Consider the following 25,955-nt stretch of genomic DNA (forward strand, 5'->3'; position numbering starts at 1 on the left):
GAAAACCTGGAAGTGAAATGGACTTCATGGGGTTTATATAGCGAACTTACTGTAAACGAGTCCAAACAAAATCGCCAAGGCAACATAGCTGAACGAATGATGAGCGACTTCATTCGTAATTAATTGTTTTTACATTCCATCTGTCACTTTCAGGAAGCAAGCAAACAATCTAAAGCTTCGTTTATATTTCAGCAAGTTTTTAATTATTTACTGGCTTTGTCCTTCTTTTTTTGAATCACGGAGAAGAAATAAATAAATACTCGTAAGTTAATCTTCTATTTGGATAATATAGGCCATCCTTAAAAATATTCTTGTTTGCCGTAACCCGAGCGACCCTGTCAATTTAGGACCAACTCAAATTTTTTTATTTTATTTTTTTTGCTTTAAGTCCGACCGACTTGCCGGTTGTAAATTTGCGTTAAGACCGACCGATTTCTTTTTTTTTACTCTTCAAACAACTAATACAAAAGCAATAAAATAATATTAATTAATACTTAATATTCAATACTTAATATTAGTAAGTATTGTAAATATCTAAATTGCCCAGGCCTACATACAAGCGAAGGCTATGTTCTTTCTTTTAAATAAAAACCTGACGTCATCAATGTTTACACTGTTGGTTATCGGATGTCACACTGTGGCCTGTGCGTTTGCTTCGTCTCATTCTCTTATTCACTGTCAGAGTCGACGGTTCGCGCTTGGTAATGATGGCTGCGGCTGCAGTAAACAAAATGCGGTCGCGGTCACCGTTCAAAGTCATACGGGTTCAGGCACCATAATACATCTAATAAAATTAATTAAAACACAAAAAAAAAACTGTGTCCAGCATCAAAATAAGGTTTGCGATGATGCGCCCGAAGGCACGGGTTGAAGACCCAGTCAGTGACGTCACGATATGCTAATTTGTTTAAATTCATACCTACGCAATCACCATCACCATATCCTTTTTTTTTTACATTGAAACTTTAGAAAAAAGATATAGACCTACCTACCGACCCTTATTTTTTTTTTTTACTGTTACTGCAAACCAAAATGTTTTTAAGGACGGCCTCAGGACAACAACAGTGTAAATACAACGAAACGCCGGCACGCGCCGTCTTAAAAAGTAGAAGCACGAGGGGAAAACGGACATTTGTATGAGACATTATACGCTCCTTGATTTTATTTGTTTGTCAAATACAGGAATAGTCCATATACAGAAGAACTGTATTTTGAGTGAAGAGCTGTACAGTATTTACACAAAGGCTTAGTTTTCAAAAGAAGCACAGTATTAGATTGTTCCAAAATAATACTCATAATACAGACAATGGACAAACATTTAAAAATGAAACAAAACAGAAAACAAACAAACAAAAAAAAAAAGATCCTATTTAAATATTACTAATACATAATTTGTCCCTAGTGGGAAATTGAATGCTATAGTTAGCTCTTGTCCATCTTCTGAAGAATGCACAGAAATAATACAGTTTTGCGTAGCTGAAAGATATTTTATTTCTTTCTTTTACTCTTTTACAGACAAAAAAAAAAAACAATGCCATGTGTTAGCGCCAACTCTTCACGAGCCTCGAGGAAGACGGCTCTGAATTCGACAACGCGTTTTTTTTTTTTTTTTGGCGTATGGCATCTGAACTTAATGTTATGAAATGAATAATGAAGCATTGCTGCTTTATACTGTATGTGCAAGCTCCTGTTAGAAATGTCTTTATATAAATAATAGAAATGCGCATATAGCTCTCTCGGTTCACTCGCGTAGCGTTAAGTGTTACACTGTTTAGAATGATTTCTGTCAGTTTTCCTTTTGCACGACACTTCACTCGTTTATAAAGCACAACCGTCGCTCCTCCGCTCGAGGGAAAAAAAAAACAACAAAACAAAGCAGAATAAAAGTTTGTAGTCTTAAAAAATAATCTGTGTAAAATTCAAATTGTAACAGACTTCCTCCTTGCAGTGTCTTTAAATTCCAAATGTCCGAAGTTTGTCCAAATCGACGAGTAATATTATAAGTACAGTACTCTACTTCAGTCGTATTCCGTTTGTTTCTGCTCGCCTGTCAGTTAGCGAAGGGGGCAATCCGTCGACTCATCTGCCCTCCACCAAAAAAAAGGGCAAAAAAAAAATTGGTCACATCTATGTCTGTGAATATGCTCTCCGTTTAGCACAAAAACTAAGCTCTCATTGACTTCGGTAACGAAGCGCTGATTAGTTTACTAGCCAAAGGCTACCTGCTGAGAGGTGGCTCTACTGCCTGGTCATGTATCACAATCGTCTTAACACCCCCCAAAAAAAAAAAACAATAGGAAAGGGCTGGGGGGGAGGAGGGCAATGTGAAAACAAATCCATGTCCTTTGTTCCACAAGATCCTCGGCTGCATCCTAAGGGCTTGTACTTTGTCTCTCGCTCGCCCCCTTTAGAACGGTTCATTCTGTCAGGCTTTGGCACTGAGGGTCATCAGTTCTAAGAAGGCGTTGAAGAGTGTGTCCAGCCAGCTCTGATTGGCCATGCACTGCTGAACAACCTCCTCCTGCCCAGGATCTTCGGACGCCTGCTCTATAGTGTTGGTCTGAGGAAGAAAGACAATGCCTTACTTTTCGTTCTGTTACTACGGACATTTCCACCTACATGAATAGAGAAGCTGTGCAGGTGGTGTTACCTCTTTTTTGCAGATTAGGAAAGTGTGGTATTTGTAATGATGCAGAGAATGGTAGAAGCTGTAGACTCGACACGTCTCTGTCGACAGCTTGAAGTCCTAGACGAGAAAAGAGTTCAGTATAAATATATATAATATAATACAAACATCAAATGGAGTATTTTGTTCCATCTGTTTTGTTCTATATACAATAGAAGGTAAAAAGTCAGGATTCTACAATTCTGTGAAGTTGGATTAGACAAAGCAGGTGTTAGAGATGTACATGATAATGTTATCCCTGTTTTCTGGGCTTGGTTTTGGTTTTTTCCTGTACAGCATAATCCACAGTGTGTTATTAATGCTTTCTAATATTTGCCTAATTCCCACCTGCTTCTATTCTACACCGGTATACAGCACAATTAATATAATCATACAGATATTTAAAGGCAGGGTCTCCGATTTCTGAGAAATGCTTCAGAAAACTGAGTCGGGCCGAATAATAAACAAAAATCAAAACAGACGTGTAGCCAATGAGCAGAACGGGGCGGGGCTTGTCAATATGGGCGGAGAGTGTTCAGTGCGCGTGTGTGACATTAGCTGAAAGCGGTTTTAACATCGACATGGAGGATAAAAACAAAGAAAGAAAGAGAAGAAAGACTTACGATAAGGACAAGAAGTAGGACGTGTTAATATAGGATCAGCTTTCCAGCAGTGGAGAGAACTGAAGGAGCAGGAAGTCGGCCACATATTCACAGGTTGGAGTTTCCCGAGTCAATAACTCCTGAGCTAAACGCTGTTACTACACAAATAACACCTCTTTTCTATCGTAGTAATGTAGAGAGGCAGCTACAACCGCGTTTTGTGTAGTAACAGCGTTTAGCTCAGGAGTTATTGACTCAGGAAACTCCGACCTGTGAATATGTGGCCGACTTTACTTAAGACGCCGAGGCGCTTTTTTCCTTCTCGATAGGTGAGTAACGTTGGTTTTGCTTTGTTACACAGAACTAATATATGCCTTTGTCCTTTACATCATTATGCTTGTGTGGCATTTTTGCTTGTTTGTTTATCTACAATCGTATTGTTCTTCCCTTCAGCTATGATAAAGACACGTTTCTTTCTGTTAGTCGCCTGGGTTACGTATGTATGTGTGGGCGGAGCTATCGATATAGGGGTGGGACCCGTTTGGGTTAGGGGCATGGCTTTCAAACATCTGAGACCCTGCCTTTAATATTATGAAAATATTATACAGGTCATCTGAAACTAAAGCCAACACGAGAGTTCACCTGCTTATGTAAATGAGCTGAATTCAGGTTTGCATTGTGTCTGAAACAAGTACCTGTGGTTTCGGGATATTCTTCTTGACACGGTTCAGGGTTTTACGGTTATAGCACTCCCCGCCAAGTTTGACCCTCACAGCTCCTGAGTCCAACGGCTCTGCTGTTATCTGAGGAAAAGTGTTTAGGGCCTCCTTCAGGGCAAGAGGGAGGGAAAGAGGGGATCAGTGCATGAGAAGGCATGAACATGGAGGGTATATGACGTGAGAAACACACGCAGTGAGGTCAAGGCGATACCTGGTGTTGGGGGTTCATGCTGACTCGCTTTAGCAGCTTTCTCTTCTGCTCGCTAAGAATGCTGTCGATCTTCCGCATTGGAGGCAGGTAGAGTTCATCTGAAAATGAAACACAATAGCGTTAATACGGTTTAGACTCATTTTTGACACAGAAAGCATCCTGTGATTGTATAAGCCTCGTACCCTCTGTGTCCTCCAGCGCTTGTATCATGTCAGGGTCCAGAGCGGTACTGACCAGCATCTCCACATAGCTTCGGTACATCTCTCGCATCGCTCGAGTATTAAGGCCTGCTCTGACTGAAACTATAAGATTTAAGCCTGGTCACACACACAAACACACACACACACACAAGCATATAAAGATCCACTAAAGATAAAGTGTGAACTCTCTGTGCTTACTCTCATCGTCGCTAGCAGAAGAATCCGACTCGGACGACGACGGCACTTCTTTTAGCCACTTCCTTCTTTTCTTAGGTGGAGGTTCGGCCTTTACTTTCACCGGCTGCTGTTTTGTAGGCCGTTCTAACTTTCTCTCCACTCCTGCTGCTCTCTTCTCGTCCTTCCCATGTTCTGACATAGCTGCTCGTTTCTCTGCCTTCTGGGGCGCGGGAGGTGGCGGCATTTTCTTTTCTTTGTCCTTCTTTTCTTCTCGCTCCTTCATTTTCGTCACGCGTTCTTGCTGCTCTTTCACCTTGATGTTGTTCTTCTCTCTGGTGTCACGATGCTCCTTGTCTTTCGCCTTTTCTCTGTCTTTTTCATCTCTCACGACGCGAGGTAACGTCTGATTGTTAGGAGCCGGGCTCATCTTCGGGACTGCGTGAGACTGGGACTGCCGTCTGTGTGGTTACAGGAGAATTACGTGTCAGACGTTATTACAAACATAGATTTACCTTGAGCATGCTTAGATGCAAAATTATATGAGATCTCTTATATTGCAAAAGGTACCTGAGTGTCACAGAAGGTCTGTGCCAGGGCTTGCGAGAGCAAACTCTTACATAGTCCTTCTTATTCACATTCTCCAGGAATTTCACATATAGTCGCTGGTACCGTTTTTTAGCATCACCAAAGTAACCAAGATACTGAGGCACGAAAGATAAACAAGCAAAACAACAATTTAACAAACAGCTCGAGTGTGAAAGGGCATCACAGACACGTATGTAAACACAACACCTAATTAAATAAAGAGAGAACGGTTAAAGAAGTAAATCAGACCCCATGTTTTTCTGACATACGACAGATCGTTAGCCTTAGCTTATGACAGCTTTATATATTGCTTATTAACAGCTTGTGTCTGATAGAAAAGTATTTTGAAATTGACTAACATTGCTAGTGGCACAGAACTGTCTCTGTCCATCTTTAATTTCTGGTGCAAACTTCTGAAGCAGAGCTTTCTGTACACGCCAGATGGGCGGAGGTTCCCGACCCGTCTGTAGGGCCAGCTGCGGAGAGGAACAGTGGAGAAAAATCTAATTAATTTTTAGTCAAGAATAGTATTCATTAATAAACAGCACAATAACCCATGCTCAAAACACCCAATTGTGATAGGGGCTTTTTACAACTGGTCACTTCGTGCGTTTAAAAAAAATGCCCTCAGAAACGCTTTGGAGACGGATATAAATCCGATGGTTCAAACCCCTTCAGGAGGTGGTCTGGGACGCGTTACAGATGAAACTGGACAGGTGTAAATGAACATGGTTGTTCAAGTCACATACATCAGCGCTAAACTCCTCCCAAACAGAAGTACGTCACTCGCAGGTGATCTTTCACCCAGGCGTCTCGTCGGGGCTTAAAACGAGCTGCTGCCGTCAGCGAAAACACAGCAAACAGTAAATGCTGTTTTTTTTAGCATAAACGTCGTAACGGGTTTTTTTTGTCTACTTTTCGATCACGTTCTGAAAACCGCATACACCAAAGCGTGTTCTGTTTCAATTACCCCGGAAATGAGGTAAAACATATTCACATTTTGGGTGGGAGTAGAAAGATCGGATCGATATCCGATTCGCGTTTATGTGGCCTGATGTAAACGGAACAGTTTTAACAAATCAGATAGCTATCGGATCAGAGACAACACACGAAGTGGCCGGGTGTAAAAAGGCCCTCAGATATTTTAGCTGTGAACATTCTACTAAAATAGTTATGCTGACTGAGAGGAACATTGTGGAGACACACAGTGGTGATAAAAATGAAAAGAAACGTTAGCTGTGGATGTACCACTGTTCTACTAGCATGTCTTACGAAAGAACCTTTGAATGACTCGAGCACATCTTTGGTGTGAGGACATCACCAGTTTGTCACACTGCTCTGTTGAGATCTTGGTCCTCTCTTATACAGGTCAGTAACGTTAGAGGGTTTCTTAGCAAAACCATTGATGCCAAGGATTGGGAAATCATTAGCAACACAGCTTTGACAGAGCAACACTCAAAAACTTTAGCACTAATCTTCTTTTGTGCTTCAAGGGTCACTGTGCTTTCATTTCGATCACTGTGTTTTCCAGTTTTCCGAAGGTTTTCCCATAACCCACAGCTTACAGTATATTGAATATTTCAGAAAGAAAGAGTGTTTATTATTATTATTATTATTTTAATCTTCATTGTATTTCAGAATAATGAACAAGGTCTTCATTTTTTAAGGCAATCGTACTTTATGTGATTTTAAAGACGACCGAAGACGGTATAGACTTTGGATATTATCTTTGGACGAAAAGATGCTGTGCACTAAAATATATTACAAAAACTAAAACTGTATGTAGTAAATGTTTTGAACATCACATTTTACTTATTTGATTTATGTTTTTCAAAGTATTCATTCTTTCATTCATCTTCTACCGCTTATCTGAACTACTCGGGTCACAGAGAGCCTGTGCCTATCTCAGGCGTCATCGGGCATCGAGGCAGGATACACCCTGGACGGAGTGCCAACCCATCACAGGGCACACACACACTCTCATTCACTCACACACACACTCACACACTACGGACAATTTTCCAGAGATGCCAATCAACCTACCACTTCCGGGAAACCGGAGTACCCGGAGGAAACCCCCGAGGCACGGGGAGAACATGCAAACTCCACACACACAAGGCGGAGGCGGGAATCGAACCCCCGACCCTGGAGGTGTGAGGCGAACGTGCTAACCACTAAGCCACCGTGCACCCCTCAATGTATTCAATTTCCAAGTAAAGGTTTCTAAACCTTTAGTAAATAGTAGTAAATTATGTTGGGTGCAGTACGTACCTTAAGGGTTTTGATGTCTTCTATCCGTACCACAAATTCATCCCTTTCCCTAAAGATACCCTCTCCTCCACTTTCACTCTCATCTTCGTCAGTCTCTCCTGCAATGGCAGCACCGCTCTGTTTCTGCGCCAGGTGTAACGGTAGGATTTGGGGTGCTGGGGGCTCTTCTGGGGATGGAGGAGCTGGAGCAGGCTGCTGAGGTCGAGGGGGGCTTGGGGGTGTGGGTGTCTCCGAGGCTGGAGGAGAGGGTACAGGCAAAGGATGTGGAGGAGAGAGGACAGGAATGGAGGGGGCAAGAGGGCTGTCTGGAGGTGAAGATTGCTGAACTAGAGGTTTCTGTAGTGGAGACGGGTTATCTTCCAGCTCGGGCAGGGGCGAGGGGAGAGAGAGCGGAGGAAGAGGTGGTGGAGAGGGTGAAGATGAAGATGGAGGGGATGATGGGAAAAGAGGTGGAAGCGAAGATGGAGCTGCTGCTTGAGAAGCTTCTTTAGGCGAATCTGAAAAAGAAAAGGAATATTTACAGAATTTATAACCGTAGCACAAAATAAGAACAATAGCACAAATGAACCTTGAACTTTGAGTGATTTATAGAGTCGTCTGCCTTTGAACTGAATGCGTCCGTGTCCTCTTTTCTTACCTCCTACTTTTGGAACACTCAGCAACTCCATTTCTGGGACTTTCTCTTCTACGCTTTTATCTTGCACCTCTTCGTCACCTCCGTCTTTCATTTTTTCCTCTTCCATTTCATCGCCTTCTTCGTCTCTGGATAACATGGGAGATTCGATAGACTGTGGGTGTGTGTGTGAAGAAGACTGCGTGTGCATGTGTGTTGGAGTTTGAGGGCTAAGGGAAGGTGGCTGTTGTGTTGGTGTCAGTGGTGTAGGAGGAATCGGAGGAGGAGGCGGAGGAGGGAGAGAGGGAGGCTGCATCGAAGAGGTGCTTAACTGTGGAGTGTCGTATAGAGCAGATATGGCAGAGGAGATACTCTTTTGGAGGTCCTGGTTTTTCCCCACGGAGTCTTCTTCATCTGAGGAAAAGGATGGAAGTGTTTCCAGATTCCTCTTCAATTCTTCATCCAAGCGCTTACAAGGACTTGGGCATCCACCCAGAGACAGCCCTCCGTCACCTTCACTATCCCCATAACCAGAGGACGCTGCAGGTGCTGGTGGAGGTGGTGGTTGAGGAGATATCGGATGGATGCCGCCACTTTTTCCTGGAGATGAATCGCCATTCCCAGAGCTGCTCCCTGGCCTTTTCCCAGATTTTAGAAAATCCAAAAAAGAAGCCACGAAGCCGGTCTTCTCAGAATCTTTCTCTTCCATCTAAAAAAAAAAAAAAAAGGTAAAATACATGAAGTAAACACAAAATAAGCATGAGCAAATAAAATAAGGGTTACATATCACACAGGTATCACACAGGTGTTATTAAATACATATGCTGATTTCTCTCACATCTTGAGTTTTGGCCTTGATCTTGTCTATCGGTCTGTTGATATCAGGCACTCCCGGTGTCCCTGGACTCAGACCCAAAGAAGGGGCAGAGCCAACAGAACCATCTGAGAGGGCTGGGTCAGTACCAGACAAAGAATCCGTTCGCAACAGGGCATCAGAAGTTGACAGGGTACCAATAGGAAGCTTGATCTACAAAGAAAAACCCAAACAAAATTAGACATTTAAAAGATTTGTACACTTGGCTCTTAATCTACAAAATAGGGTCAATTCCCTTTCCCAACTTGCCTTGATAGGTTTGATTGGCTCTTGGTGCTGTTGTGACTGGTGATGCATTTGCTGTTGTTGCATGTGTTGATAGAGCTGACTCTGATCTTTGCTGTCCATCATAGATTCATCTCGCCTGCCTCTGCCTCTCCCTCTGCCTCTCCCTCTGCCTCTCTCGGGAATATATCCGGTTCCACATTCTCCCATCATGGCCCTGGAGTGGTGGGGCTCAGGCAAAGGGCGTATTCGTGGGCGACCGCGAGGCCTCGGTGGACCTTCCCGTTTGGGCTTGGTAGGCTTCCTGCCTCTCTTTTTTGGTCCATCATGGGGAAGTAATTGTGGAGGTGGACCAAGAGAGGGATATCCAAAATCCAATTCACCCATTAAGGGACTCATAGTTCCGCCGCTGGATTTCCGACAGGAAAGGTCAGGAATCAGGTCTGGAAGTCTTCGGCTATTTAGTCGAATGTCAGCAGGAACATCAGCCTTATCTTCATCATCCTCAAATTCATATTCCTGTGCATAGCTCTTTTTGGGAAGGGAATTAGGATCGGGTCTCTCCTTCAGCAGGTGGAAAGAACTGGATTTCAGGAGCTTTTTGGGTCTGGATGAGCAGAAGATTGGAGAGGTGAGTCCTGTTGATCCAGAACCAGAACCTCCAGAACTTACCATCTTAGCCCCAGCTCCTTCCCCAACATTTGCACCACTTCCCATTCCAAGGCCAGTTGGCTGAGACTGTATCAGTCCAAGTTGCTCTGTATTGACTGTAGATGGGAGCTCATGGGTTTTTAAAGAGTCAAGGTCAAGGTGCATGGTTCCATTGTCAGACTCTGCAAGTTCATGGCAATACTGTCCATAATCTTGATCACCAGGGTGGCCAAGCATGTCATAGCTTGCACCTGTATCATCCCCTCCACCTTCTGCAGTCGATTTAATTCCCTCCATACCTTCTTGTCCTGTCTGGGCCTGAGAAACTCCATCTTGACCCTGCCCTGTTCCTCCAGAGCAGCTTGACTTGTAATCTTCAGGGCAGAACATGTCCTCCATGCCAGGAAAGAAAGAACGTTCTTCGTCTGGGAGGAGAGAGTCTGGGAAACAAATAGATGTTAATGGAACAAATCTCTGGTTCTGATGTGACTGATTCTGATTTGTATTTGACTTCACTGCTGAGCCCCTAGAGTCAAAGTGATGCTCTCCTTGATGCTGCTGGTCAAGCTGAGCCTGAGGAAGCTGAGAGGAGTGCGATTGCTCTGGTTGCTGTGCAGATGCGGAGGTTGACTGGGAAGCAAGGTGGTGATGGCTCTGTTGAGTTTGATGCTGAGAGTGAGCATGATGGTGTGAGTTAGGGTGTTGAGCTTGAGGAGGTTGCTGGGATTGGTGGTGGTGATGAGACAGATGATGTCCATGGGTGGGTGTGGATAAGCCCAAGTCAGGGTCAGAAAGATACGAATGTAACTCAGAAGGATGATGCTGTGAAGGATGATGAGATGTAAGTCTCTGCTGATCCTGTGATCTGTGTCTTTCAACGGTTCCTCCAGTACCAGCTCCAGAATTTCCTCTGCCTCCCTCGTTTCCCGCCCTATCGTCCATTATTCCTCCTTCCTGACTAGAGGTTCGAGAAAGAGAGCGCTCCAGCATGTCCAGTGAAGACACTGTGTTGGATTTTGAATGATTCTGGTCCTGTTGCTGATTACCGTGGCTATAGTGACTAGCAGCTTCCAAAGCTTGGGTCTGGAGCTGAAGCTGTAATTGAGATGCCTGAGGCTGAGAATGAGTTTCTGCTGCTGTAACCCCACCTGCTGCTTCCAATAAAGCCTGCTGGCTTGCAGGGTGTTGCTGCTGCTGAGTGTCTATTTTGCTGCGTGTTGTGTGAGAGAGAACGGACTGTAGCAAATGCGGGGGCTGACGGGATTGGTCTGTTGGAGACTCCATTAAAGATTGAGACTGGTGCTGTTGTTGCTGCTGCTGTTGGTGTTGTTGCTGATGAGAAGGATGATGTCCTGACTGCTGTTGGTGGTGGTGCTGCTGCAAATCAGGTGTTTTGCGGATGTAGGCCATATCTGCCGACTCTTGGGACTTTTTCTGAAGATCCATATGGGGATGAGAGTGCAAATGAGAATGTGTAGGCGTGTGTGGAGTGTGTTGGTGGTGAGATGATTGATGCTGCGAAATAGGATGTTGGGAATAAGGATCACCCCGACCGTAGTGGACCACTGAGCTCATTGAGTCGTGGTGATGATGTGAATGGGAATGAGCTTGTTCTGGGTTCCCTCGTCCTCCTCCATCAGTGACAGATCTGCTGCTCTTCTGCTGCTGCTGATGTTTGTGTTGTTGCTGCTGCTGATGCTGCGTTTGGTGTTGCTGCTGATGCTGCTGCTGCTTTTTTAAAGACATTTCCAACTGACTGTCCAGGCCTGCTCCATTCCCTGTTCCAGATACTGCAGCGTTCGTCGTTGCACTATGAGTTCGAATAACACTCTGAAGATGATACCGTTCCTCTGAGCTCTTTCCCATCTCATAGGATAAACCCTTGCCTCCATCTTGGGTTGGAAGTACCGGTGGTTGTTGTGTAGACTGTGAGGAATGATGGCTTTGAGGTGGATGATGATGAGAGGCTTGAGGAGTAGGGCTTTGAGCCTGAAGCAGATGCTGGATGAGGAAATCATCATCGTCATCATCCTGTTGTGGGCGAGACTCAGTCACACCAAGCAGGCTTGTATCAGACTTGGTTTTGGGAGGGGCAGAAGGATGGTACGACTGTGAGCGTGGTCCTCTGGTGTCTGGGTAGCCTTGTGGGGAGGGTAAGAAAGAAGGTGAGAGAACAGATGATAGGTATTTGTTGGATCCTGTTCCAACAGGTGACTGAGCAGGTCGTGAAGGAGCAGGAGAATGCAGACCTGGGCGAATGATTCCAGAGTTGCCAGATGGAGATGGGCTGGAATCAGGGATGTGGTAAGACCCCCCTCCACCAGCCACATTATTTCCACCACCCGTACTGGTACTTCCTCCATTGCTGCTCCCACCAGCTGTTGCCCCACTTGCCCCTGAACGAAGAAGTGCAGGAGAGTGTCCCGAAGCAGCATAGCCCATAGAGGGGCTTCCAGCTCCCCCTAAAGATGGAGGCAATGAGCCATAACCTGAATCTGTCCCATATACGGATTCTGCTGAAAATGACTGGCTTCCCAGATTCCCATATCCTTTTGCTACTCCAGAGGTCCTGGCTGAAGGGAGATCATGTGTTTGTGGGGAACTGAACCCCGCATACGACTGAGATAAATGTGATGGGGGCTGGCTGGGAGAAAAAGATTGAGGCTGCTGTTGGGGTGGGGTCTGTCCTGTCAAACTATTAGACGACTTTACTGGAGCCACCGGAGAGCCATAGCCTGAGAGACATGCTTTAGGAAGAGTCTGTTGAGAGGTGTTGGTGCTGGGAGCAGGCTGGGAATGTGTTTGTGGAGGAGGCACAGACTGGGTTGGTGGCTGCTGCCGAGAGGATGCGGATGCAGAAGTAGAGCTTGGGATGGAATTAGATTGGCGTGCACTGGCAGATGCTGAAGAGGAAGATGATGATGAGGAAGATGAGGAAGCAGAGGATGCAGAAGGTGGTGTATGGGGAGTTCTGGAAGATGACCCCGAGCCAGAGGAAGAGTAACCACTACTGGAACTGCTTTTTGCTGCCTTTCCAGGCCCACCGGAGGTTGACGATGAGGAGGAACCATATGAAGGCTGGATAATAGGTCTGTACTGCTCTGTTCTGGGGGAAGGCTTATGGTCAGAGGAAGGGCTATGCTCTCCCAATGGACTGCAGGAGAGACCAGCATGACGGGGATGAGGGGCCTGCTGATACCCGGACACTCCACAACTGAGGTAATGCTGGAGGGGATGAGGTGTGGAAGAGGGAGCTTGTGCTGGCGAGGGACGCTGGTAGTGCTTAATGACACTGTCTTGTCGTGGTACAGTCCGCTCTTGGGAAGCTGGCTGAGGTGGAGCGGGAGCGGATGAGAACACTGAAGCACTATATATCTGCGAAGACTGGTCCTGTAGCTGTGAGGACAGCAAGTTAAACTGGTGAGATTGCAGATGACGTGCAGAAGCTGAAGCTGCTGAGGATGCCTGAGCAGAAGTAACACCGCTACCACCACTAGGATCATGGCTCCCACGATAAGCTGCAGCAGCACCCTGAGATGACAACAGACGATCAAAGCCCAGACTTGACTGCGAGGGTGTCTTAATGTGCAGCAAAGGATCATGGGGAGACAAGAGGCCATTTGAGGTGGGGCTGAATGTAGGAGTGTCCTGTAAAGAAAGTGAGGGGGTCACCCCAGGAAAGGAGCGTCCAGAAAACGAAGCTGGGTGCTGGTAGGCCGATAAGGCAGAGGACGATGGGAACGATCCAGAACCAGGAAGGGCTCCAGAGATGAAAAGCTCTGCAGGTGCAGGTGTGTGCATTGCTAAAGAAAGGTGAAAAAGGACAAAATGCAGAGATACACAATATATGAGTTTATTGAAAAAACAGAAAGATCGCAAATTCCAATCCTGGTAGGCTCTGAAGAATTTTCAAAATAATCTGAAAAAACATAGCATGATCATTTTCAAATGTATGCCTTATAAGTTGTCACTATGGTAAGAACGTGCTAGCTGGTGGCTCTAAATGTTTAGTGATGCACCCATTATTTATATCTGTCAATTGAAATTTGTCTTTCTTCTGTCGTGTTAGAACTTACCAGTCTGCCAAGACGGAGTGCGGAACTGAGACAGAAGGGAAGAAGCAGAAGGAGGTGGCTGTGGTCCTCTGGACTCTAGCGCTGAGATCAAGTTCATAACAGAGGGATCAGGGCCTGACGGACTCGCATGGTGAAGCCCAGCATCAAAAAGCCCAGATAAGCCTATAAAAAAAATTAATTCATTTAAATCAACAAATTTAGAACACGCATGATAAGCCGATGCAAGCACCTCGCATGTGCATGAGACATACTGTATATACCTACAAAATCACAGCTAGTTATGCATCAGTCTACATGTATTGAGAGCTTCACAGGTGCCCTGAAGGCCTGTACCTAACGACTAATGGGGCCGTGCACATGGCCGTGTAGCACTTCTCCACCTAACAGCATAGTTTCACAATGAATATGAAAGCAGAGCTGTATGCATCCTTCTATGCAATGTATGTAACTAGGAGGAGTTTCTTAGAAGGTTATCATGTGGTGACTAGTCAGGTAAATAAGTGGCATTGCACGCCACTTAACCACTACAACTTGCATAAAGCAGGCTACTCCCTTAGCTTTTACTTCCTTCTTTTTTTTTTTTTTTTAATTCTTATTCTTGTATTTATTATATTACTTAATTCTTATTGCATGTCTGCTCTATTTTTACTTTACCGTCTTCTATCTTTATTTTATTCGATTATATATTTTTATTACCCTCTCTTACTATTTTTATTGAATCTTTATTACTTCCTGGTGTCAACCGCTCAGCAATTCACTACACGTTGTACCCCGTATATCCGTTTATGTGACTTATAAATTCTTTGAACACTAGCAAATAAAAAATAAATAAATAAAAAAATCAAACCAGGCATCTCTCATTTTACGTTCGGTTTCATTCAAGTAAATAATAAGTGTAAGGCACGTTTAAAAGGAAACACACACACACCCGAGTGTGAAAAATACTTTCAATCTTAGTAAGCAGACAGATGAGCAAAGTTCTTTGATGGCTGCAAATTGTGTCAACACTTAAAACTTTGTTAAAAGTACAGACACGTCCGAGTGCGTTAACCAGATGCAAAGTACACGAGCCACGCATTTGTCTGAAGCTCAAATGTCTTCCTATAGCATTCAGCTCCTTTATATTGTCCTATACAACATGAGTAGAATGTCATTTGGGGGTTTCCCTAAAAAAATTAGTCACCTTTTTACTTATCACAGGATATATTATATTATATTAATACTAGCTTTCTGTTAAAATGCTGTGTGGTGAAGACATGAGTTCACCCCGAGACATAGAAAGCGTGTTCGACTGTGTGTGACCAGTTGATGACTGGACTTATTTTTAGCTCCACCTGTATGCCCTGCCTCTGCTTGCATCACGCCTGGGCAAGAATTGTAACCAAATTCAGCAAGGTTACTTAAGTACGGAACAGCTCCTAGGGTGTCATAAAGTTACTGCCAAAAAGATCAGAACAGGTATAGATGCAATGTCACTCACCAAGACTCCTGCCAGCTGCACCCCACGCCCCACCCTGTCCAGAGCTGCCCGGGTGGTGATTGGTTGCATAACCTTGTAGCGGATGCGGAGTGGCATAGGCTTGCCTGTGAAGGAGTTCAGACTCTGGATGGGATGATCTGGAGCTACCGTACACCAAACTGACAAAAAAAAAAAATGCATGTAAGTAGGACAATTTTGAAATAATTAGGCTAAATGTCAAACCAACAATTAATATGATGTAACTACGTTCAGTTCGGCTCAATATCCCTTTCATTACTTAAGAATAATTGTAGTGTGTTAAAGCACTTACGCAGATGCCTATACAATAATTAATTGTTAAAAAATAATTGCATGTTATTACCAAGTATCTTAATGATAACGCAACAAATTAGTAAGATCAAAGCCAAGAATAATATTCATTACGTTTCATTAAATTTCATTATATTGTACGTCAACATATCCCTCCTAAATTGACTATACATCTACTTCACATGTGGGTGTGTAATCTAATCGTTAATCATGCAAACCACTCACACAACTGTGGTTAAGCAATTACATAATTATTATGCCAGGCCTTTATGTAGGTGTTTATGTGCTAATTATATCACTGCATTTCTAAATATGTATATAAGCTACGACCTGGGGACATAGGAACACCTGACCATCACAGCCTGAAAGCAGACAACTGCATATCACGCCTTTGTATGCTGTAGCAGTACAGTTTCCCGTCCCTAGAACTAAATGGGCCCCCAAACCTGTCCCCGCACCCACAATGCCACTGTGCACAAAGTGAGCTCCACAAAGACGTGGTTTGTTAAGATTGGAGTGGAAGATCTCGAGTGGCCTGCACAGAGCCCTGACCTCTGAACACCTCTGGGATGAAGTGGTACGCCAACTGAACCCCAGACCTCCTTGTCCATGACATCAGAGCCTGACCTCAAATCCCTACAGCCACACTCCAAAATCTTGAAGCCTTCCCTGAAGATTGTTTAGATTATTATAAAAAGAAGGAGGGGACAAAATCTGGAATGAGACGCACATATGCATGATATTCAGGTGTCCATAAACTTTTGCCCGTGCATAGATTATTGCATATTATATATATATATATATATAAAAATATGTGTGTGTGAACTTTTCAATCCAAATGTACGGTCTCTCTATACAATTCTGAGCTACACTCAAAATGAAACTGGGGAAGTGCAAAACATGCAAAAATGCAAAACATCAGAAAATCCGTTGACGTTTTATTTTCTTATTACTACTCGGATGTGTTCATTAATTGTTTGTTTCCACATTAATAACACGATGTGATAATGAGCATCATTCGTTACCGGGGCGTGTGAATGTTTATCTGTCAAACGGATTTCGTTGCTATATAATTATTGTGGTTGTTTTATGACCGGATAGCAACGCATTCAGCAAAAGCTATAAGTTTAAAGTCACGGCGAACAGATTCCTGTCTGAAACCGTGGCAAAATCCATACATGACCTGAATACAGTCTGAGAGCAGGAACATGCAGCTGCTCCTGATTTATCATTTCATTTGCAATTTTTTTTCTTCCTTCTTCTTCACAGCATCCTCGAGAAGGTTATCGTGCACACTGTACACCTGAACATGCATGCATCCTAAATATTTACATTCGGCTAGTATCGACTTAATATCCTGTGACTGCTTAGCGGGAACACACTTAGTGTCCTAACACACACACACACACACACACACACACACACACACACACACACACACACACACACACACAGGCTAACACCAGTGCTAAGAGAGGAATGGAGGGTAGACGGCTAACAGCTTAGCAACACTAGCATCTGCGAGTGCGGATGGGAAGAAAAACTCTTGGGGTTTTAAAATGGCTGGGTTGGTTTGGAAAAGAGGAAAATATTCGCACTGTTTTGCACCTTGTGTGTTTTAGGATTTGCCTGCGAGAACAAAGGCTTCTGTGCTGTTCCAGTTGCAGGCCTATATGCGACAGCGGCGACCATGATGTTTGTTAGCAAGCTAACGTCAGCTGGATGCTATAGCGAAGCACCACAGCTATGCTAACTCGGGATGCATTCTGCTTCTCGTCCTATTCTCATTTATTTATTTGTTTGTTTGTTTATTTGCATTTATTTATTTCTTCGGTATGCAAGAAAAACCGTTTGCTGATTGGTAGAAAAATCATACTGCGGCTTGATGGTTGCATGCAGATGGTAAAACTGTGCATCCTTTATCCCTTTATAACAGGTCGTGCGTTTCTATCTATCGTCGTATTGTTGTTGCATTTTCTGCATCCAACCGGAACAAACCAGACGCCTCTTATAGCAAGTCAGGATGCTAGATATTTATCAAAGGGACACTAATAAATCCGGGTGTACAAGATTTTTTGCCCCCCAACCCCCGCCCCCCATCTTCTTTTTTCCCCCTTCTTCTCCCCCCCCCCTCTCTCCTCTCCTCTCCTCTAGTCTCCATCTCTCCCTGTGTCTGCTCTGTCTTTACCCCCACAAACCCGCACATTAGGCTGTCAATCACATCTCTCTCATTCCACCCTTCTAACCCAGGCTTATCTGAATAACACACACACACACACACACACACACACACACACACACACACACACACAAAAAAAAAAAAACACATCCCAATCCACACATTAAGGACCAGCGTCTTATGACATCCCACGCAAACGCGTCGTCAGACACGGATGCGAATGTACAGAGTTCATTATCAAGACCAATCACACCACTATTCTCTAAACACACACGCACACCGCGCGCACAGATACACACTGTTAATGCAATGGATTCACGGTGCATGTTTTATTACATATTTATTACATATATAAATTATATTTTTTACCTTGCTTTAGCTGATCGCTCGTAGCTCCATCCGGCTCCTGCGCCCAAATCCCCAAAACCTGCACCCGGATAATTCCTGTCCATTTCTGACACGGATGGATGGACGATCGTACGAAGAACAACACGATTAAAAAACAACTGAATACAAACAGATCCGTCCGTGCAAAGTGTTCGTGCAACGACGCGATCGCTGCTAATTTGCGATCATTCTACCTTTGATGAGAACCGACTATGTGGATAGGAGTGAAAAAATAGCATATTGAGAGAGACAGAGAGGGAAATGGAGGGGAGGAGAGTGAGAGTGCGTGATACAGGGGGGTGTTCACCACACACACACACACACACACACACACACACACACACACACACACACACACACACACACACACACACACACACACACACACACACACCTCACTTCCTTTTCGGTTTCAAAATCAGCCTAATTAATGCCATTCCGGCGCCACGCAGATGTAAGACAGATATAAAAATGTAAAGCCGGTGTACCGCCTGATGCACGCATATGACCGTACACGTCCTTTCTCTCGTCTCTCCTCCCCTTTCTTCACTCGCTTTATTATTGGAATAAAAAAAATGGAGGAGCAGAGCAACGGCTGCTACGCACGCGCTACATTTCTCCCTCTTTAAAACCCCACAAACTTACCCCCTAAACCCTACAAGTAAAACGTGTGTCTGACGAACAGCACGCGACGCACGCACAGCGCCTTCGGATGTACAGATAAACGTTTAGGCTTCACGCGAGCTAACGTTATAGCACAGCACGAGCTAAGCTAGCTAGCTCTGTCGACGCATCAAAATAAGACGGTTTGCCGCCTCGGTTTCCTCACACGGTTCCTCTCATGCTGCTTTTTAAGCTTATTTCTCTTGTTTAAAAAACCACCAAGGCGCCAAACGTCTAGATTAACCGTCAAGAGCGAGGCCTGCTTGCTTTTTTCATAATATTAGTCATTTTTCCCCCCTCGCAGACGCCATTTTTGAAGGCGGCCGTGCTGCTCCTCTCCCCCTTCTCCTCCTCCTCCTCCTCCTCCTACCGCCCCTCGCGCGCTCGTGCTCCAACTCGCGCGTGGTCTGCTGCTTCGCTTCAGCTCACGCGAGCTGCTCCCACAATACACTTCCAGCGAATACGAGCTAAACCGCATTGAACCGGACCGGATAGTGAGCGACGGTACACACCTTGTACCTATGGCATCTTTGGCACGTGCCAGCAGTGTGACACCTTCCTTTGAAGGCTATTGTAAACATGTACTGAAATATATGCACAGAGAAAGAGATAGAGGTGGAGAGAGAGATGAGAGTGTGAGAGAGGTGGAGAGAGAGGTTGTTCTCATGTTATTAACAACATATAAACCATGCATATCGTATCATAAACCTAATGCTCATATGCAAATCACTTTTAAACCATACGCACGTTCTCTTTGTGCCTTTTGTTTGACTTTTTATAACTTGACTGGAATGTGTTCAGTGTTTACTCAATAGCCAAAAGTATGTGGACACCTGACCATCACATCCACATGTGCTTCAGTTACCACACAATGTTACAGTCTCCATGTGCCGTAGAGTTGGTTTTTCTTCTCCGGAACTAAGTGGATCAAACCTGTTCCTCACTTCAACTGCACTGAACATTATATATACATTATATTAACAATATTATCATTTTATTCTTCTTCTTATTATTATTATTATTAAAGTTATTTATACACCAGTGCTGCTGTGGATAGAGTCACCACTGAGCATCACCGTCAACCTTACAAGGACTCTCCGTGCAAGCTTCGTGCACCAGAGACTTTACCTCCTGAGGTTAAAAAATTTTGGTATGCACCATAACATTCTCACAAACACCTACGAATGCACCACTGAGAACATCCTGAGTGGCTGCATTACTCTATGGTTTTTGCAGCTGCACAGCCACCAACCGCAAGGCACTATAAGAAGTGGTAAAGGAAACTGACTCAGGAACTCAGAGACTATGTTCCAGACTCATAAGATCACTCATATACTGTGGCACCTAACAAAAGTCATCAGGCTCTCAAATGTCACGTCACGTCACTCATATTGGGTTGTATCATACTTGAGTTTATTTATTTGTTATTTTTTTATATATATATTTTTTATATAACTAATATTATTTAAGTTAATCATACTTGAGTTAATTTATTCATTCATTCATTCATTCATTCATTCATTTTCTACCGCTTATCCGAACTTCTCGGGTCACGGGGAGCCTGTGCCTATCTCAGGCATCATCGGGCATCGAGGCAGGATACACCCTGGACGGAGTGCCAACCCATCACAGGGCACACACACTCTCATTCACTCACACACTACGGACAATTTTCCAGAGATGCCAATCAACCTACCATGCATGTCTTTGGACCGGGGGAGGAAACCGGAGTACCCGGAGGAAACCCCCGAGGCACGGGGAGAACATGCAAACTCCACACACACAAGGCGGAGGTGGGAATCGAACCCCCAACCCTGGAGGTGTGAGGCAAACGTGATAACCACTAAGCCACCGTGACCCCGAGTTAATTTATTATTCTAGTATAATAATAATAATAATAATAATAATAATAATAATAATAATAATAATAATAATAATAATAACAATAACAATAATAATAAAGTTAGCCGGTTGTTCGAAGCTCAATCACTTTCCTTTCCATAATTATCATAATTATTGTATCATTTAAATTATTGACTGTCGGAAATTCAAAGAAGTATAATTCAGCCTTTGCTCAATGAATAGGTTGGTAATAAAAAGCTTGATGAGCTGTGAGTGTTGAGTAGGAAGGACAGACACTTTGTTTTGATTTACACGGCTACTTTCCTGTTTATTGATGCCTGCCATGTGGATTAATGTGGATCCATTCTTAAGATTCATATCATACTTTACCACTTTTTAACGCCCGTACACACACACACACACACACACACACACACACACACACACACACACACACACACACACACACCACTGCATTCGTTCAAAGGCTTACTTACAAGGCCAAAATAAACACACATGTAGCTGACATGCACTGCAGACGTACAACACAGCCCAGTTACATCCATCTATTCTCGTATATGATCAGAATTAGCTAATCGTGGTGGAAAGGAAATGTTGTCGTACTTATCGAACAATATTTTTTCACTTTTTAAGGAAGGTTGATCTTTCTTTCTTTTTTTTTTTTTAAATAAAAAACCCATAAGGGTTTTAGCCAGTTTCCTTTCAAATAGATAAGATCTCAATGTACACCATTAATGGCACAGACACAATGTACAGCTGGATGACAAAAGACTTACATGCTAACACACACACACATACACACATACATACACAATTTTTTTTTCGCTCACATAACATGGCATGATTGGATAAGTACAAGAGACATGGGACTGAACATACATATACATATTTGGATCGTGAACCTATATCAAAAAGAAATATCTAACTGTATTATCTATGCATTTATAAATATTCTATAAGTTATAACATGATGAAAATGTCTTTCATGAACATGGTTAGGGCACCTTGGTGAAACCTTATTGAGGAAAGAAAGGATTATTACAAGGATTTGATGAGCTGCACATCATCCTGGGCTTTTATACTGAATGCATGGTTAAAAAAATAATGGAGAGCTTTTTAATTCGAAACTTTTAAGAATGTAGATTCATGATATCTTTGTTATACGTTCAAAAGATCGATATTATATTCTGAAAGACGCAACAGAGGCAGTCCTGGGACTTGAACTTAAAACCTTACCTTTACATTTTCTATTGCATTTGGCAGATGATCTTTTCAAGAGCAACATTTTTTTTTATTTCATATAACTGAGCTATCGAGGATTACAGACTTTGCTCTAAAGCCCGGTGGTGTCGGCTTGGTTTACCTAGGTTCGAGCTCACAACCTTCAGATTGGTAGTCCAACAACCTTAACCGCTAGGCTTTAGAGCAAATCACCGTAAGAGATTACCTTCCAGATACGAACCACACATCAACCTCCGCCCCTTATTTATAACATAAAATTGCGTCTGAAACGTATTCAGTCCTTCTTGTCACTTTTCTCACTCTCTCGACTTATACAAACAAAGCACTTCCAGCCACCAGAAATTATCATGAAACTATACACAGCTATCCATGGCCATGAAAGACAAAGCTACTGTAATTATCTGTTATGCATCACACATTTATTGTTATTCGACGATATTTCCTTTTGCTATAGGTCGGGTCATGACGGGCGATAAGGATGAACACAGGAAAGAAAGTTATGGCTCACAGAATACTAGTTCGACGTTTCTGCCTTTGTTTTCTGCCATGTATCGTTTTTTTGAGAAGTTAATGAAAGTCAGAAGATGGAACTGACAACAAATTTAGGCTGTGGGAGAAAATTAAAAAAAAAAAAAAGCCTACGTGAGGAACACTTGCTTGCTGACTGCATCCCATTGTGGACCATTCTGGATCAGTTGCATAATGCTGCAAGGAAGCCCAATGATAAAGCAGCGCTGTACAAAGAGATCAATATCATATATCATATATAGAATGTAATCAGTCATGAATTGACAAATGTTATGTGCATGTCAGTGGAGAATAATTGGAGACGTGTACATGAAGGTCCTTGGCCCAGGTGGATCAGAGTCTTTGAGTCTTTTTGTTTCATTTTGTCCATTTCTCTGACCCGGCATTTACATGGGCATGTGGTCTGTACTCCATAACTGAAAATATCCATCCTGTTGTTGTTGCGAAATTGTCCTTTTTGCCTTATAGAGATATTGTGCATGACTCCTTCCTACTTACTCCTTCAGCCCGGGTTCCTCGAACAACATCCAAGCTATACGTTCGTTAACGATTGCATTTTATACACTTTTTTTTTCAATACTTTAAATCAAAAAAATATTTTTTAGGACCGAAGAATTAAAGCACAATTTAGACAGACATCCATCAAGTCCCGTAGCTTTCCATCACGAAGACGACGGTACATGACACGGCTCTCTAGTCGGTAGCCCGTTTCCAGCTTTTCAGTGTATTTTTTTTGTTTTTTTGTTTTTAACATTTTTCCCATGGAATCGATCCACGACGGACGGAAAGTTTGCCGAGAGTCCACGTCGTCGCTCTCCGACGTCTCCGTTCTCTTCACGATCTTACAATCATACAAATAAATAAATCCAAAAATATCTTATGACATTCCTGACAACCTTAAGTCTTGCAGCGAGGATACCGAATATCCACTGTGTATATTACGGTACGAAGAATTTTCACATCCGCTCTGGACAAAGAGAGGATATTTCGAATGCCGACGGTGCGGGAAGCATCGTTCCGTTGTGGGACTGAGGATATCTTACTTCTTTTTAATCAGGTGCAGTCTCATGCTTTTACTGTAGGTTATCGGTGGGTCGTTTGAGGCCAGATTTGAGTAAGAATGCATGCAGGAGGTACATTCAAAAGTCGCTGTTCATGTGGAACATGTGGTTTCAGCGTGCAGAAGCATGTAGTAACTTTTCCACGTACGCGTTCCTCTTAGAAAGTCCAGCCGAAGTGATCCGAATCCATCGTTCACGATCATGTCAGGAGATGGATGAATGCCGAACGATTACACTCTATGAAACCACTTTCAGAAGGTTGGATCTTATTGTTATCTTATTGTTGTTTTTATTGCATACGAGTCAGCAGACTGGTAGTCTCTGACCCCAGTTTGTTTATTCAGAAGGTGTTTCTCGTATCCACGTGTACTGTAGGTATATTGCATTTGACTAGAGATAATTGTATACGCGACGCTAATAATACCGACCAACGTAGCAAGATGGTGACGGTGCAACAAAAACTCCTGTGTCACTTTCATTTAAAGTGCATTTGGCTTCAGACGTAGAATTCTTTTGATTTATGAATTTACCCCAGTTCTTAATTTTAGAAGAGTCTCTGAGCCAGAGATATTTCAATATTCCAATTGACTCAATTGAGCGATGAATCGATAAAACAATCCATTTTTTTGCAAATAACGTTTAATCCATCGGTCTGTGAAGGAAACAGTAGTGATGGGTTTCTTTTGAACGACTCATTTAAGTGAATCAAGTGAATCGACACACTAAAGCAAGACAGTTTCTGTTTAAACTATATGTATAGAAGTTTCTTTATGGAGTCATTTAGTCGCTATTCCTTAAATGGTTGTGTAAGTTCCCATGCTTGTGTAGTAAGTGTGGCATTAAATACATGAGATGGCAAAAACATTTGTCGCTTGACAAGTCAACAACTCTCTCAGAAACCAGGTAAGACACTGTATTTTTCCATGCTCTGTTTTGTATATACACTATATGGCTATAGGTTTGTGAACACCTAAAAGTTATTCCTTAGACCAGCGGTGTCCAATCTCCAGGTTTTCATTCCAACCAAGCAGAAGCCATACCAGAGTCTACTAAAAGCCAAGTAGACTTGATTAAACAGGTGGAATCTGGCGTGGCTTCTGCTTGGTTGGAATGAAAACCTGCACCCACACCGGACCTTTCCGGATAAGATTGGACACCGCTCGCTGCCTTAGACTCTTAACAGAAAGCCGGAAGCACAATCACAATTACATTAGATGTCTTTGTATGCTTTAGAATGTCCCTTCACTGCAATTAAGGGGCTTAAAGTTGCTCCAGGATGACAAGGCCCCTGTGCACAAAGCAAAATCTAAGAAGACATGGTTTGAAGACAGAGTGGAAGAACTCAAGTGGCCTGCACTGAGTCCTGACCTCAACCTTGTATAAAATAACACACTGTACACCTTCGGGATGAACTAAAGCTCTGACTGGCCATTTTACCTGACATCAGTTGCCTGACCTTGCTAATGGTAATGTGGCCAAATAAAAATAATACAATCTAGTAGAAAGGCTTCCCAGAAGTGTGGAGCATCGTATAGCAGTAAAAAGGGACTAAATTTGGATGTTCTACATGACTGTGATGGTTAGGTGTCCACATACTTTTGGCTTTGTATGTACATATATGTTTCCTATGCTGTATATATGTTGGCAATCAAGTAAAAATATACAGCAAACATATTTACAGTAAATAAATACATGATATTAAAAAAAATTACCACATAATCCAGTACATTTGTTAAGAATCTTGCTCAAGACAAATCAAGACCTGTTAGCTGTCGTGTTTGTGGTGGATAAATGGTTATAGTGAGTTATAGATTAAATGGTTTGGGGTTCAAACCCCACACCCCTTGGGTCCTTGAGCAAAAGCCTAAATCTTCATCTCAGTTATATCGCGTTTCTTAAGTTGGTTTCTTAAAGGTGGGGTCTCCGATGTTTGAGAAATGCTTCAGAAAACTTACGATAAGGCAAGAAGTAGGACGTGTTAATATAGGATCAGCTTTCCAGCGCTGGAGAGAACTGAAGGAGCAGGAAGTCGCCACATATTCACAGGTTGGAGTTTCCCGAGTCAATAACTCCTGAGCTAAACGCTGTTACTACACAAATAACACCTCTTTTCTATCGTAGTAATGTAGAGAGGCAGCTACAACCGCGTTTTGTGTAGTAACAGCGTTTAGCTCAGGAGTTATCGACTCGGGAAACTCCGACCTGTGAATATGTGGCCGACTTTACTTAAGACGCCGAGGCGCTTTTTTCCTTCTCGATATGTGAGTAACGTTGGTTTTGCTTTGTTACACAGAACTAATATATGCCTTTGTCCTTTACATCATTATGCTTGTGTGGCATTTTTGCTTGTTTGTTTATCTACAATCGTATTGTT

At 43.1% G+C, this 25,955-nt stretch overlaps 1 protein-coding gene across 2 annotated transcripts; it reads right to left on the reverse strand.

The window, feature by feature from the left end:
- Positions 1-1,131: 1,131 nt before the first annotated feature.
- Positions 1,132-19,246, reverse strand: prr12a (proline rich 12a). 2 transcript variants are annotated; one of them, XM_027163192.2, is made up of 16 exons: positions 18,207-19,246; positions 16,211-16,327; positions 15,350-15,507; positions 13,870-14,031; positions 9,167-13,596; positions 8,882-9,070; positions 8,068-8,752; positions 7,431-7,927; positions 5,519-5,635; positions 5,142-5,275; positions 4,596-5,032; positions 4,380-4,499; positions 4,198-4,295; positions 3,963-4,094; positions 2,651-2,746; positions 1,132-2,560 (listed from the first exon to the last, which is right to left on the reverse strand). In XM_027163192.2, the coding sequence occupies exons 1-16, from the start codon at positions 18,287-18,289 to the stop codon at positions 2,426-2,428; spliced, it is 7,590 nt and encodes a 2,529-aa protein (XP_027018993.2). In that variant the 5' UTR covers positions 18,290-19,246; the 3' UTR covers positions 1,132-2,425. The 2 variants fall into 2 exon arrangements, with proteins under 2 accessions (XP_027018993.2, XP_047672991.1); XM_047817035.1 differs by lacking the exon at positions 16,211-16,327.
- Positions 19,247-25,955: the final 6,709 nt, after the last annotated feature.

Source organism: Tachysurus fulvidraco, chromosome 8 (genome assembly GCF_022655615.1).
Source record: "Tachysurus fulvidraco isolate hzauxx_2018 chromosome 8, HZAU_PFXX_2.0, whole genome shotgun sequence".
NCBI lineage: Eukaryota > Metazoa > Chordata > Actinopteri > Siluriformes > Bagridae > Tachysurus > Tachysurus fulvidraco.

Coding starts and splice junctions, on each gene's coding strand:
- prr12a (XM_027163192.2), bottom strand. CDS start 18,289: ATGGACAGGAATTATCCGGGTGCAGGTTTTGGGGATTTGGGCGCAGGA. Junction 9,071..9,166: donor AGCCAATCAAACCTATCAAG/GCAAGTTGGGAA, acceptor TTTTCTTTGTAG/ATCAAGCTTCCTATTGGTAC. Junction 4,500..4,595: donor TTCTGCTAGCGACGATGAGA/GTAAGCACAGAG, acceptor TAAATCTTATAG/TTTCAGTCAGAGCAGGCCTT.